This window comes from Lemur catta, chromosome 22, assembly GCF_020740605.2.
Source record: "Lemur catta isolate mLemCat1 chromosome 22, mLemCat1.pri, whole genome shotgun sequence".
Taxonomy (NCBI): Eukaryota; Metazoa; Chordata; class Mammalia; order Primates; family Lemuridae; genus Lemur; species Lemur catta.
In genome coordinates, this window is record NC_059149.1 from 7,576,046 (window position 1) to 7,593,287 (window position 17,242).

General features: G+C 34.9%; 1 protein-coding gene across 1 annotated transcript in view; it reads right to left on the reverse strand.

Moving 5' to 3' along the window:
- Positions 1–17,242, reverse strand: part of LOC123626427 (A disintegrin and metallopeptidase domain 3-like) — a 121,204-nt gene that overhangs the window by 16,321 nt on the left and 87,641 nt on the right. The window contains exon 17 of the mRNA XM_045535374.1: positions 8,944–9,061. Within this exon, the coding sequence (XP_045391330.1) occupies positions 8,944–9,061 (118 nt within the window). The remainder of the gene's footprint in view (positions 1–8,943; positions 9,062–17,242) is intronic.

Genomic DNA, 17,242 nt, shown 5'->3' on the forward strand with positions numbered 1-17,242 from the left:
TCCACTGGAAGAAATTGCAGAGCAGAATAAGAAGGAGCAAGATATCAGCAGAGGTCAATGCCCTTAGAGGCTTGGAGTCCAGTGAAAAGGGTAGGTGGAATGGTTTTTTTCTCTTTCCCTCACATCTCGGGCAGTCAATAGGCTCCTGAGCTACTAGAGAGAGTTTCTACCCTCATAAGCTCAACGGCTGCTGCTGCCAGTGAACTGGGATATTCTTGAGGACAAAGCACCAGGCTGCCAGCACCCTCAGTGTTACATCCCATCACTGCAGACCTGAGGCTAGAGTTGGTCACAGGTCCTAAAAACAACATGGCAGTTTGTTCCTTCTGGCAAGCACCATCTACTTGCAGAGAGGTCAATTTTCATACACTTTACAGCATTTGGTCGTGCAATCATACATAGTGTGGTTCATTCTTACTGACAGGAAACACCTACTGTCTCAGAAATTAAACTGGGTGTGCCAAGACAATTCACATTGTTGAGAATACCACACATGGGGGAAAGAGAAAATATGGCAAAGACCTCCTTCCTCCCTCACCAAACAGAGACAGGCAATATGCCCACACACATAGCTCACCAGTGCTACAGCCTTCAAACAACTAGTGACTGAAAAATCCATCACACTAAGGATATCTATAGTGAAGGCATCTACCCAGAACCTAGACCACCATCAAAGCACGCACAAGCAAAGCCAAAGATTCTTACCCATCATATGCTACAGTAATGCCCTCACAAGTGATGGGGGAAAGAGAAACCCCATCTAAACAAAACAAAATCCAAAAATAAGAAGCAACAGCTGCTCCAGATGAGAGGCAAAAACATAAATTTACTTACACAGGAAAACCCACTGAGCTAACTTCAGAATTCTGAAGAGAGACCTTACAATCCTAAAGGGATTGGGAACCCATATTCAGTCTTCTTAAACAGAGCGACTTCCAGCCTAGAATTTTGTATGCTGCAAAACTAAGTTTGATGTATGATGGAGAAATAGACTTTTCCAGACAAGCAAACACTAAGGGAATTTGTCAAGATCAGACCTGCCCTGCAGGAAACATTGAAAACTGCATTATATATGGTTCAGGAAAATAGACACCCACCAGTGTAAAACGACCCAAAAGATGAAACTCAGAGTTCATATTAAACAATAACACAGCAGCATTGTAATTGCTGGGGACTTCAACACTCCACTGACAGAACTGGACAGATTATCCAAGCAGAAAATAAATAAAGAAACACTGGACTTAAACTTTACTCTAGAAGAAACAGGCCTAACAGACACAGAATATTTTATCCCAAAACAGCTGAATATACATTGTTCTCATCAGAATATGGAACATTCTCCAAGATTGACTGTATATTAGGCCAAAAAACATCTCTCAGCAGATTCAAGAAAATAGAAATGATACCATGTATCTTCTCAGACCATAGTAGAATAAAACCAGAAATCAACTAAAAGAGAAACATTCAATTCTACACAAAGTCATTGACATTAAACAACCTGCTGCTGGATGATTATTGCAGTAATAATGAAATTAATATAGAAATCAAAAGATTCCTCTAACTGAACAACAAAGGGGACAGAAGCTATCAAAACTGTAGAATTCAGTAAAAGCAGTCCTAAGAGGAAAATTCATAGCCTTAAAGGCCTATATCAAAAAGACAGAAAGATCACATTTTAACAATCTAATGACATATTTCAAGGAACTAGAAAAGTAAGAGCAAAGCCAACTGAAAGCCAGCAGAAGAAAATAAATAACTAAGGTCAGAACAGAACTAAAAAAAAAAAAAAATAGAAAACAAAAAAACAATACAAACTGTCAATGAAACAAAAAGTTGGTTCTTTGAAAATATAAACAAATGGATCAACCTCTTGCTAGATTAACCAGGAATAGAAAAGAAAGGGCACAAATAAGCTCAATCAGAAATTAAAAATAAAAGATTACAACTGATACCACAGAAAAAGAAAATATCATCTATAAATATTATGAAAATCTCTACATATATAAACTGGAAAAAATAGAGGAAATGGATAAATTCCTGGAAACACACAATCTCCCAAGACAATAAGGAACAAAGAGAATTCCTGAACAGATTAATATCAAGCAGTGAGACTGAAGCAGTAATAAAAAATCTTCCAATAAAGAAAAGCCCCGGATCAGATGGATTCATAGCCAAATTTCACCAGACATCCAAAAAACAGCAGGTACACATACTGCAGAAATTATTGCATAACATTGAGAAGGAGGGAATGCTCCCCAAATCGGTCTATAAACCAGTATCATCTTGATACCAAAACAAGGAAAGGACACCACAAAAAAAGAAAACAACAGGCCAGTACATTCTAAATTCCTCAATAAAATACTGGCAAACTGAATTCAAAAGCACATAAAAAAAATCCACCATGACCTAATGGGCTTCATCACAGTGATACAAGGATGCTTCAACATACATAAATCAATAAACGTGATTCACCACATAAAAAGAAGGGAAAACAAAGAAAAGATGATTATCTCAATAGGTGTAGAAAAATGATTTCTCAAAATCAGCACTGTTTCATGATAAAACCCTTCAGAAAACTAGGCATAGAAGGAACATACCCCGAAATTATAAAAGTCATATATTACAATCCCACAACCAACACCATACTGAATGGGAAAATTTCAAAGCATTCCCACTAAGAACTGGAACAAGACAAGGGTGCCCACTGTCACCACCTTGATTCAACAAGGTGCTGAAAGTTCTAGCCAGAGCAATCAGGCAAGAAAAAGAAATAAAGAGTACCTAGATAGGGAAAGAGAAGGTCAAACTATGGCTTTTTGCTGACAACATGATCTTATATCCAGAAAACCACAAAGACTCCTCCAAGAGACTCATGGAATTGATAAATAAATTCAGCAGTGCCTCAGTTACAAAATCAATGTACAGAAATCAATAGCATTTCTGTATACCAATAACAGTCAAGCTGAGAGTCAAAGCAAAGACTCAATGCCATTCACAATAGCTACAAAGAAAATAAATAACCTAGGAATATATTTAACCAAGGAGGTGAAAGATCTCCAAAAAGAGAACTATGAAACACTGAACAAAATTTCAGATGACACAAACAGATGGAATAACATATCATGTTCATGAATCAGTAGAAACAACATTGTTAAAATGTCCATACCATCCAAAGTGATTTACATATTCAATGCAATCCCCATCAAAATACCAACACCATTTTTCACAGATCTAGAAAAAATAATTCTACCTTTGTTTGGAACCTGAAAAGACCCCAAATAGCCAAAGCAACCTTAAGCAAAAGGAAAAAATCTGGAGGCATCATCTTTCCAAACTTTAAGCTCTACTACAAGGCTATAGTAACCTGAACAGCATGGTACTGTCACAAAAATAGAGACATAGACCAATGGAAAAGAACTGAGAACCCAGATATAAAACGATCTACCTACAGCCAACTGATCTTTGACAAAGAAGACAATAATATACCTGGGGAAAAGAAGACTTATTCAATAAATGGTGCTGGGAAAATCAGGTAGCCACATGCAGAAGAATAAAACAGGACTCCTATCTCTCACCATACATAAAATTTAATTCAACATGGATAAAGGACTTACATGTAAGGCATGAAACCATAAAAATTCTAGAGGAAAATGTAGGAAAAAGTCTTCTTCTAGATATTGGCCTAGGCAATGAATCTATAAAAAAAGAGCCCAAATGGCAATCACAGTGACAACAAAAGTAAATAAATGGGATTTGATTAAACTAAAAAGCTGCTGCACGGCCAAAGAAATAACTAACAGAGCAAATAGACAACCTGCATAATGAGAGAAAATATTCACAAGCTATACCTCCAATAAAGGACTAATAAACAGAATTTACAAAGAATTCAAGCAAATCAGCAAGGAAAAAATCAAACAACCTCATTAAAAAATGGGCAAAAGACATGAACAGAAGCTTTTCAAGAGAAGTTAGACAAATGGCCAATAAACATATTACAAAAATGCTCAAAGTCACTAATCATCAGGGAAATGCAAGTCAAAATTATAATGAAATATCACCTTACCGCAGGAAGAATGGTTTTTATTAAAAAAGTCCAAAAACAATAGATGCTGGCATGGATGCACAGAGAAAGAAAGGCTTATACACTGTTGGTGGAATTGAAAATTAGTATAACTTCTATGGAAAATGGTGTGGAGATTCATCAAAGAACTGAAAGTAGACCTACCATATGATTCAGCGATCTCACTACTGGGTATTAAGCCAAAGGAAACAAAGTCCTTTTCTCATGCATGTAAATGTTTATTGCAGGATAATTCAGAATAGTAAAGGTATGGATTCAACAAAGATGCCGCTCAATTCATGCATGGATCAACAAAATCTGGTATGTGTATACCATGGAATACTAGGTGGCAATGAAGAAACATGGATTAAGGCCTTTTGCAACAATTTGGATAGAACTGGAGACCATTATCCTAAGGAAAGTATCTAATGAATAGTAAAACAAACACTACCTGCACTTTCTAGTAAATTGAAACTAATGGATGAGCACATACATACACAGAGGGAAGGAAAACTCAGTGGAAATCAAGCAAGGGAAAGGCAGTTAGAGGGGATGGGCAAAAACCTACCTAACAGGTACAATGAACATTATCTGGGTGATGAGAATACTTACAACCCTGACTCAAGCATAACAAAATTGATACACAGAACCAGAAACATTTGTACTCCTGTAATAATTTGAAATTAAATAAATAAAACCTTTATGCACACAAACTGGAAAATGTGGAGGAAATGGACAAATTTTTAGAAACACACAGCCTCTCTAGGCTCAACCAGGAAGAAACAGAATTCCTGAATAGACCAATATCAAGAACTGAAATCAAAACAGCAATAAAAAACCTTCCCAAAAAGAAATGTTCTGGACCAGATGGCTTCATAACCAAATTTTACCACACCTACAAAGAAGAACTGATGCCAATCCTACAGAAATTATTCTCCAACATCAAGAAGGACAGAATTCCCCCAAAAAAATTTTATGAAGCCAACATAATTTTGATACCAAACCCAGGAAAGGATGCAACAAAAAAAGAATACTACAGACCAATGTTCCTTATGAATATAGATGCAAAAATTCTCAATAAAATTCTAGCAAATCAAATCCAGGTGCTTATCAAGAAAATAATCCATCATGATCAAGTGGGCTTCATCCCAGAGATGCAGGGATAGTTCAACATATGCAAATCTATAAATGTAATTCACCACATAAATAGAAGCAAAAACAAAGATCATATGATCCTCCCAATAGATGCAGAAAAAGCATTTGACAAAATTCACACCCTTTGATGATAAGAACGCTTAACAAAATAGGCATAGACAGGGCCTATCTAAAAATGATACAAGCCATATGTGACAAATCCACAGCCAACATCATACTGAATGGGGAAAAACTGAAAGCATTCCCACTTATAACTGGAACCAGACAAGGTTGCCCACTGTCCCTATTGCTTTTCAACATAGTATTGGAAGTCCTTGCAAGAGCTATCAGGCAAGAGAGCAGAATCAAGGGTGTCCAAATAGGGACAGAAGAGATCAAACTCTCACTCTTTGCTGATGATATGATATTATATCTAGAAAACCCCAAGGATTCAACCAAGAGACTCCTGGAATTGATCAATTAATTCAGTAAAGTCTCAGGATACAAAATCAATACACACAGAGGCATTCATATATGCCAATAATAGTCAAACGGAGAACCAAATTAAGGACTCAATACCCTTCACAACAGCAACAAAGAAAATAAATACCTAGGAATATATTTAACTAGGAAGTAAAGGACCTCTACAGGGAGAACTATGAAACACTGAGGAAGGAAATCACAGAGCATGTAAACACGTGGAAAATGACACCATGCTCGTAGATCAGAAGAATCAACATTGTTAAAATGTCTGTACTACCCAAAGTGATCTACAGATTCAATGCAATCCCTATTAAATTACCAACATCATTTTTCACAGATATAGAAAAAATAATTTTACGCTTTGTATGGAACCAGAGAAGATCCCGTTTAGCAAAAGCAATTTTAGGCAATAAGAACAAAATGGGAGGTATTAATTTGTCAGACTTCAAACTATACTACAAGGCTGTGGTTATTAAAACTGCAGGGTATTGGCACAAGTTCAGGGACGCAGACCAGTGGAACAGAACAGAAAATCCAAATATAAAACCATCCTCATATAGCCATCTAATCTTTGACAAAGCAGGCAAAATCATACTCTGGGGAAAAGAATCCTTATTTAATAAATGGTGCTGGGAAAACTGGATAGCCACATGTAGAAGACTGAAACAGGACCCACACCTTTCATCTCTCACAAAAATCACATCACGGTGGATAACAGACTAAAACCTTAGGTGTGAAACTATTGGATCCAGAAGAAAATGTGGGAAAGACTCTGATAGACATTGGCCTAGGCAAAGAATTTATGAATAAGACCCCAAAGGCAATCACAGCAACAACAAAAATAAATAAATGGGACCTGATCAAATTAAAAGGCTCTGCACAGCCAAAGAAACTGTCACAGGAGCAGACAATTTACAGAATGGGAAAAAATTTTCGCATGCTACACATCTGGTAAAGGACTGATAAGAAGAATCTATTTAGAATTCAGGAAAATCAGCAAGAAAAAATCAAACAACCCTATGAAAAAGTGGGCAAAGGACATGAATAGAAATTTTTCAAAAGAAGATAGAAGAATGGCCAACAAACATGAAAAAATGCTCAACATCTCTAATCATCCGGGAAATGCAAATCAAAACCACAGTGATATATCACTTATCTCCAGTGAGAATGGCCTTTATCAAAAAGTCCCCAAACAGTACATGTTGGCATGGATGCAGAGAGACAGGAACACCCATACAGTGCTGGTGGGACTGCAAACTAGTGCAACCTCTAATTTGGAAAGCAATACAGAGATACCTTAAACAGATCCAAGTAGACCTACCGTTTGATCCAGCAATCCCATTATTGGGAATCCACCCAAAAGAACAAAAGACATTCTATAAAAAAGACATCTGCACCCGAATGTTTATAGCAGCACAATTCACCATCACAAAGATGTGGAAATAACCCAAATGCCCATCAGTATATGAGTGGATTAGTAAAATGTGGTATATGTATACCATGGAGTATTACTCAGCTATAAGAAATAATGGTGGTATAGAATATCTTTTGTTCTCCTGGATAGAGTTGGAACCCATTCTACTAAGTGAAGTATCCCAAGAATGGAAAAATAAGCACCACATGTACTCACCAGCAAATTGGTTTCCCTGATCATCACCTAAGTTTGGGAATAACACTAATTGGGTGTTGGACAGATGTGGGGAGGGGAGGGGATGGGTGTATACCTACATAATGAGTGTGATGCACACTGTCTGGGGAATGGGCATGCTTGAAGCTCTGACTCGAGGGGGGGGGCATCGGCAATATACATAACCTAAATTTTGTACCCCCATAATATGCTGAAATAAAAAAAAAGAGAGAAATTTTGTTTTGAGGAAAAAAAAAAACAACTACAGACTTGGACAAAATATATGCAAATCCCACAACACACATGTATCAATAATATATAAAATGTCTCAAAACTGTCCATTTAAATGACACTTTCACTGAATAGAATATATAGCCAAATAATCACATTAAAGATATTCAAAATCATCATCCCTGGTGAAGTGCAAATTAAAACTACAATGAGATATTAATAGAGAGCTAATAGAATGGCTAAATTTAAAAATAGTGTTACCATCATAAGTTGGTGAGTGTGCAAAAAAGTCGGTTATTCAGATATTATTGTTGGGAACACCAAACAGTATAGCCACCTTGAAAATAGTTTTTGACCCTTTGTTTTTAAAACTATATATACCTTGCAATATGTCCCAGCAATTTGACTCTTGGGCAGATATACCAGAGAAGTAAAATTTTACTTTCACACAGAATCTTCTACATGAATATCATCACAGACTTATGTAGAATAGCTTAAAATTGGACACTGCCCAAATGAGTGAAGGTTAAATTATCCTTCTTTAAATTTATGTATGTATATATTTGTTTCAGCTTAAACTAACTGAAACTTTACTTTCTTCAGTAACACCTACTATTAAAATACCCAAAATTCTAAATTGTGGGAGCAAGAAAACATATTCCAACAACCTGAAACATATATTGTTCTTAACATTCAAGTCTTTAGCTCCCTTGTCTCAAGCTGCTGTATTAATTTATCCATACATCTAGTTAATTAGAAATATAATTGTCACCTCAGTGTATTTGACACACAAACCCATACCTCAAGTATTTATTCAGATACATAATTCTAACTGTAAAAATTATGTTTAGAAAAAGCAAATATTTTATATTTGTTCATGACTTTTCACCAAATATATTTTAAAATGTTTAATTCAACATACTACTAATATGCTGTGGGTGTGGAAGATTTAATTATTTTTCCCTTTTGATATTACAGTTAAATTTAGAGATTCCATTTGGCTGTGAACTATATAGTACATCACAATAGGCAATGTCAATGTCCTTGCCATATACAGACTACATAGTAAAACTATCACCTTTTCTATAAGTTAACTATGTCTATGTACAAAACTGTGATGTATAAAAAGAAATATTCTGGAAACCATGGTTAAAATTAAGGGAGGAGGCTTTAAATTTTTCACTTCTTGATTAGAATTAAAAGTGTACACACAATTTTGGCTGGAAGTATGGTAGTCACCAGCCACAATGGCTATTTAAATTTAAATTAAATAAAGTAAAATAAAGTTGAAATTTCAATTCTTTCATTGCACTATCCACACATCAATAACTATGTAGGACAGGGGGGATGTAGTCCATCTCTATGAAGGCAGAGAGCTTTATTGGAACACATTGATCTAAAGACTTACCTTCTCTTATAAGCCAAAACCCATCATCGCTGCTTCCTCCTGGTGATCCTGGTGATGGGTCGCAAGTTGGGGGAGAATATCCAACATCACAATGACAATTATGGAGATCGTTGCAAATCTAAAACCAAAACAAAATGGAATAAGAAAATTTTATCTACAACATAAAAATTCAATGCCTTGTTTTTAGTTAGTCAATGTAAATTATTAAAATATTATAACAGTATAAGGAGTTTTAAATTTAATATGGAAATAATTTTTAAAATAAAAAGTAACACAATAAATGTCCATGTAATATATTTTTAAATATCATAGAGACATTGTCTTATTTGTCCCTTGTATTTCTAAATAAAGGTAAATAACATTCTTGATTCAACTCAAATGCCTTTTGCCAGAAGGCACAGAGATTATGAAGCTAAACTATAGAATGATAATTTAGTATGAATTGTGCTAGATTTAAAAGTATAGCTGCGATAAAAGTCAAACTTTTATGAGAAATGGGAAAAAAGCCAAAAGGCAGAAGTTTGCTTAATGAGATACACATAGTAAAATGTATGTGGAAGGTGAGAAAAATGTGTATAGTTGTGATCTGGTGAATGGATAGGAAAGGGCCAAGTAGAAAATTCAGAAATAAGTTCATACATAAATTGAATAAGAAAGTACATTAAAAGTAAATAATAAAGAAAAGAAATAAAAAATATATTGCAAATAACAGGACATATTGGGAGAAAATATTGTTTGAAGACAAAGAGACATGTCACTTTTTATATAAATTACTACATAAAATATGAATTATCAGAATGGCAAAAGACACTGGCCACAAAGTTAAAGCAAAAAGCATGCTGGGAAAAATTTACAAAGTTGACAAAATTTCTATAACCTAGTAAATAAATTTATAATAGATAGACAAATAGAAATGCAAATGAAAAATATAACCATACATACTTAGAAACTATGTCATTAATTATCAAATAAATCCAAATTACTAATGGATTTAGCATGTTAGAAGAGAGTAAAAAGACTAATAAACTCGTCTGGCTAGAATGTAAGGAAATGCACATTTTTGTACATGATTGATGGGAGAAAAAAATGGCACAATATTTCTTGAAGCCAATATAATACTTATGAAAATTCAAATGGTGCAAATATTTGTTCCAATCAGATTACGTTGCTAATTATTTTAAGAAATCAGATAACCGTGCAAAGGTGAATTTATAACAATGTCTACTTTACTACTAGTCACAATAGTTAAAATTTAACATCATTTGAAAGGCCATACAATAAATGACATTTCAAATATTGTATGGATGATCTGTACAGGAACATAAATTGATGCCACTGAAGGATGAAACAGATCCAAATGTATAGAAAACTTTGATCCCATAAAAATATTAGATTAAAAGCAATGTGTTTAATAGTGTGTGAGTGTTTATAAATTTATAAGTAACATTATAAATAATATGTATGTATAAATGCATATGTATAATCCTTAATAAACTCATTTCCAAAATTTCATAATCTTAATCTAACATTATAATAATAGATTATGTTTCATATTGCATATTTGTACGAAGTTCATAGTTATTTGCTCATGGAAACCCTAACAATCTGATTGTAAACATAAATAATGTATATGTATAAATAATGAAATCTACTCTCATTTAATAGAAATTTTCCAAAAGAAATTTCCACAACAAATAATTGTGAACTTTATTATTATGGAAAATGTCATTGACATGGATTAAAACACTTACACTTAAAAAGAGAGTAACAGTTACATACCCCATGCCCTTGGCATTTTACTTCTGCATTACACAGTGTCAGATTCTTCTTTGGGGAAACATCTTCACAACTGTGCTCACTGCAAGCCTCAAATATTAAGTTAAAAAACAACAGAAATGAAATGTAAAGTCAAAAGATGGGGAATAAAATTTGTTAAAAAGTTATGTGCACATAATTATATGGAATAAACAGAACAAATGAATCTCACTTTCATAACATCTCTTTATTTTAATAAATACATGGAGTCAAAATCAAAATGGTATGTTATTACTCAATAAAATGTGAAATATTGCAAATGAGATACTATTTTTTTCTTTTAAGAGAGCAGAGATATACTTTTTTGTTACAAATTGGTACAGAAAAAAATAGCTAAATTGTAATAACAATTTGTAATTTCTAGGACCTGTCTTAGCACTTTTTATGCAATTTTATATTATATACTCCCATAGACCCTGAGAAGGAGATATTTTTATGTATATTTTGTATTTGAGAATAATTATACTTACAATTTTGAAGTCATGTCATGCGTTATTGACATAGTGATTTTTCAAAGCAAGAACTGCTTTACTCTTGGGTTCTCAATTCTGTTACATTGTTCTATGTCTGTGTTCTTGTGCCAGTACCATGCTGTTTTACTTACTATAGCCTTGTAGTATAGTCTGAAGTCATATAGCCATCTAATCTTTGACCAAGCAGACAAAAACATACACTGGGGAAAAGAATCCTTATTCACTAAATGGTTCTGGGAAAACTGAATAGCCACATGTAGAAGACTGAAACAGGATCCACACCTCTCACCTCTCACAAAAATCAACTCATGATGGATAACAGACTTAAACCTAAGGTGTGAAACTATAAGAATTCTAAAAGAAAATATTGGAAAAACTCTTATAGACATTGGCCTAGGCAAAGAATTTATGAAGAAGATCCCAAAGGCAATCACAGAAACAGCAAAAATAAATAAATGGGACCCGATCAAATTAAAAAGCTTCTGCACAGCCAAAGAAACTACCACAAGAGGAAACAATCTACAGAATGGGAGAAAATATTCTCAAGCTACACATCCTGTCAGATGTGTATGTAACCTAAACATTTGTACCCCCATAATATGCTGAAATAAAAAATAAATAAATAAATAAAAGAACTGCTTTACTCAGAGATCCTAATGTTCTTGTCATTTTTTACATTTTCTCCAACTTCCAGGACAATATCTCTCTCATATTTCACATTAGCAGTGTGACCTCGAGCAAGTTATTTAATACCTTCATACCTCAGTTTATTCATGTCTGAGTTTGAGATGGTATTAAATGTCTCACAGATTATAAGAATAAAATAAATTTTTATACGTAAATGAACAAAATCAGTGTGTGGCCCTTAGTCAATTCTCATTAAATACAAGCTATTATTTTCTTTAATTATTTATTTAACTTGATTTATAAATTAGATTATGTATTTCATGTTAATATGCCTCTATCCAAGTTTTCATTTAATTTGAATGTCTTTTGAGGCATGTTCTGAAATGATGGCTGGATTTTCTCAAGTTATCTGATGGGTTGTCCTAAGCATGATGAATAGTCCTTATTAAAAAGATACATTTTGGCACAATTAAATGTTAAAGAGTTTGTTTGAGCAAACAGCAACTCATGAATAGCAGAGCTCCAAACCAGAAGGGGTTCAGAAGCTCATTAAAGAAGCATAAAGAGGCTTTTGTAGGATGAACACAGAAGGGCAGGAAAATATCTAATTACCTACAGTTTTATAGTTTTTTTTCCTTGTTCTATCCCATTGGAAAGCTCTTAGTTATATGTTAGTTTGCTGCTTCCCATTGGTTGAGCTTAAGCTCTGTTTCTCTTTAAAATAGGCATTTACAGAAATAGTTCAAATTGAGTCTTGCTTATGTTTGCAAATCAAGCAAGGTTAAGCTCATATTAGGTCTAAATGCTTTTGTCTGCTCAGGGATTCTTCACACTCAGTCTCTATTTTAACTTACTTTAACATCCTAAAAAACAATTCATGATTGTCTATCACCATGAACAGATAAGGAAAAAATATATCAGCTGGTTCATTAACTGAAAGTGCTTTGATGAATCCAGCATGGATAACACAGTGCTGGACCAGACAGCATCACCAGTCCACAACACCCTTTTCATTCTAGTGTTCCTTAAACACTGCCACTGAGACAATGATATGTTCGTCATACTTCAATGGGTTATTTTCATGGGGAAAAAAAGCCAAGAGAATGTAATATCCATGTTTCTGATGCAATTGTCTTCAAGTAAACAGATTAATATGTGGCTGGATCTTCTGTAATGGACAGGAAAAACACAAAGACACTATAAAAGTACTTAGCCTGGTCAATAGTTGGGATGATGTTTTAAATACAAACTAACACATGAGATGTCCCTCTTTCAAGAAGAAACACAGATAGTGCCCCAGAAGTAGTCACATCATGGTACCAAAAACAAAACAAAAAAATCCCTGAAGACATATTTCCTCAGACAAAATATCTGGATTATATAAACATATTTTCTTATAGATCTGTGTATAAGAATGGTTAAGAAAAGGCAGTTATAAATTTATTTATGAAGTAGTCTATCTAATTTTTTAGAAAATTACATGCTCCAAACATATTCCTTTTCAATTTTGAAATGAATGTGCTAAGGTGTGCTCCTAGTCTAGTTTGGTGAGCTAGGATCAATTTCATAAATGATAGCATGCCCTTGCTAATAAACTAACAAACAAGGAAAAAGAAAAAAGAAAAAGTAAACTATCTAATTTGTTGTAATTAAGATTAACTATCTATAGATTAAAATGTTTTTAAGAGTTTGTTTAACAGCCTTGAAGAATTCCTAAGCTGACAGCAAGGGTGAGGAGCTTCTGGCCTTAATTCCTGCTAAGGATAAACCTGCTTCCAGAGAAAAGAGAAAACAGAAAGCCAATTCTCTCATACCTCACAGCTGCTCCTGTTATCAGTCTGCTGCAGTAGAGAAAAAAAAAGGAAAAAAAAAGCAAGCTCAGCAATTTCACCACTGTCTCCTTCTAACGGGCTATAGCCATAAATTTCCCTCTACCCCTTCTCAGCCTTCTCTAATAAAGAGCCAGAGCTGTTTGGCCTCAGAGCCAACACTTCTTTGTTCCTTTCTTGTGTTGAGCTCTTTCTCAGTAGGAGAAAGTAAAATAAACCCTGTACTTCTATCTTAACTTTGGTATGAGTAATTGTTCTCTACCTTCACCATGAACACCTAGTGAGCCCACCACTCTGACAATAAACTCTTCCACTGTTCTAAGACTTGTAAATGACAAATTTAAAGATGGTTTCTATCGTGACTAACATTAAGCAAACTTGCATTGGTGGAATAATCCCCATCTGCATGCAGTACCTTGTTCACTTAGTATATTACTATGTTAAATTTATTAGTGCTGTATTTAGAATATTTATTATAATAAAGAAGAGAGGTATACATATTCATATTGATAAATAAGAAATCTTTCTAGTTCTATTGATTAATTTAGGTATAGATAGATATAGCTGTAGATATGTATTAAATTTAATTTTTGTAAAGGACCCACATTTTATAAGGGTGGGTTAAAGAAGTCTACTACCCAACTTCTTTGAAATCAACTGAGCAAGGTAGAATAACAAATGAGAATAAGTATATTATTAATTAATATCACAGAGACAGAAGTATTCCCATTCAAATCGACAGAGTTAGCACACACAAAAGCCCCTATTTTCTAATAAATGAGAGTAAATGTTAGTCAAAAATATGTAATATGAAGATGAGAAATTTTAAAACTCTTTGAGATTGTGAAATAAAATGGAAGGCCATTGGTGGATGAAATGAAGTGAAAAAGCCACCAAACAGAATACAATGGCAAAGGAGAGAGCCTAGCTGATCAGCCTGACAATGCTCTGCAAGTGCTGCAGCCTCAGAGTCCTAAGGAAAAACTGAGGAATAAGATGAAAAAGGAGGAATGGGAAGGGTGGCCAAAATGTTGCATTATGCATGGAAGTGTGTCCACAAAACCACAGAAGTTTTTAGCTCTCAACATCCACTACTCACCTCTCCAGCTCTCCTTTCAATTACAGAATGCAGTCAACACACTTTTATCCCATGGGAGAATGTATAAAGGGGCAATTTGTTTCCTAAAGCAACTGAATTAATAATGACTATAGAAGTCAGGCTTCTAAAATTGTCTATCCTCTAGAATAAGCACTACCTAATTGAACTATTGCAAATACCATGGCCTAAAATCTAAGTTCCGAGACAAAGACTGCCATTTAATAAACCCCTGCTACATAGAGAAAGCTCCCTACTATGTATTTGATCAAAAATGGTTTGGGAGTAAAAAGTCATGCCAACCCAAAACTCCTACTGCACCAATGAGTCAAAGCCAGATAAATTATCTGAATCATACTTTAAGGACACCAGAGTTCTTTGAATGCAATGAATATTGCATCATCTAAAGATTTCTTTACCAGTTGTTTTTAACTATCAATTTCAATCTTGTTCACTCCCCTGCCAACACAAATTTAGAAGCATATACTTGTGGAAGTAATTTGTAGAATTCACTATACTTATATCATACCTGAATGTTCATGTGTATGTGTTTATGTATAGTATTATATGTATATGTATTTCAAGCTGAATATTCAGAAAGAATTAGATGAGTTAGCTGATTGCTTTAATAAGAACTATATCACAAAAATCATAAATTATGGTCTTCTTGGACAGAAAAAGAGGGTAAAAAATTCATTTTTCACTCATTTATAAGACTGGTTGCATAATATACAAACTGGTCATTGTCCTGACTGCAAGAGAGTTCTTGAATTAATCAGTTTGCAAGGTTTATGTCTAAGTCCATTTTTAACCCAATATGGCTAGGACTGAACTCCATATGCAAAGGGTTTCCATTCACAGCTACATTCAAACACTAGCCAAAACCCACATGAGAACTGGCTCCATCTCTTATATGGTGGAGCCCAAAGCAAGCTATGTGCACTATACTATAGTCTTCATTTGGGAATCAATGTTCACTTACCAATCACAGCAGTTTATCCCTGTCATGTTTAATCCACTGCATGAGGAAGTGCTAATAACTGTGTTAAATATTTCCAAGCATAGCTACAAAAATACACATTTGTTTAACACCTTTACATGATAGAGGAGGTATATACTATGGCCATCATCTTGCAGTATGTCTTTTAATTTTGTTCAATGTGGTATCAACTGCTTTAAAGAATGGTGTTTGAAATGTGTGTGCAAACTGATATATACATAACTCTGGAAGTAATACAAGTGCCTGGCCATATTGCGTGAAAATGCCTTTGAACCATTCCATTTACACAAATACTTGCAAGTAGAGGTGCCATAAACCAACTGGGGACCTGAAGGGGGTCATACTCCTTGTCTTTCCTCATTTTTAAAGCATTTTTTTTCTCCATTTTTCTTTAAAAGCAGCAAACGAACTGTAGTCCAGGGTTTAGTGTCATGGATGAGAGTGTGCTGATTGTGGGTGGGGGCTCTTCAATGTTTGACCACTGAGTTGGTCCCACCCTCTTATGTGTCTCAGTTTCTCTCTTCAGGGGTCTAGTAATTTGAAGAGGGCTCAAAATGCAGAGTGATTAGCTCTTATATGTGTCTTCTGTATGAGCCTTGTTTTAATTAATTTGTTGAGGGGGTTCCCTGTTGGGCCATTTGCACTTCAATGTATTGCCCCAGGCAACTCCCACTCAGGACCCTGGTCACCCAAGGGTGCCTTTTGGCTGGGAGGAGTAAAATGCCTTCTCTCTTTGGAGCTGAGGAACTCAGTCTCTCACTTATCTACAAACAAGACAGTTCGGTTTCCTCTTTCAGAAATGCACAGAAAAGCCAACTGAGATTAATTTTATGAGGAAAATGCAATGGAGAAGACCCTTTAGAATGCACCTCCAAATGTAAGTTAGGATCTCAAACAATTAATTTATAGGAAAAGAACCAGCTCAGAGTAAACCAGGACCATCAACCAAAAATGGGAGGGCCAGAGCTCAGGAGGACATATCAGTTCTGCCAAAGGAGAAACTCGGAGTCATGGGGGTGGGGGGTGGCCCAAATGGGGCCATGCCAGTACCTGGCACCAAGTTAAGGCTACTCCTTCGGAGGTCCAGAGTGTTCTCTGAGCTCCATGTCTGGGCATCAATCTTGCCAAAGGAAAAGAAGCCAAACTCTGTAAAATAATTTAAAGAGGTTTATTCTGAGCCAAATTTGAGGACCATAATCTCAAGCCACACCCAAGAAGTCTTGAGTAAGTGGTCTTGCTGTGGTTGTGTTACAGTGTGGTTTTATACATTTCAGGGAGACAGAGGTTACATGTAAAGTCATAAATCCATACATGGGAGACATACATTGATTTGGCCTGAAAAGGTGGGCCATTTCGAAGTGGGGGCTTACAGGTTATAGGTGGGCTTAAAGATTCTTTGACTTGCAATTGGTTAAAGACATGGAGCTTTGTCTAAAAGCTTGGAATGTTTTAGGATAAG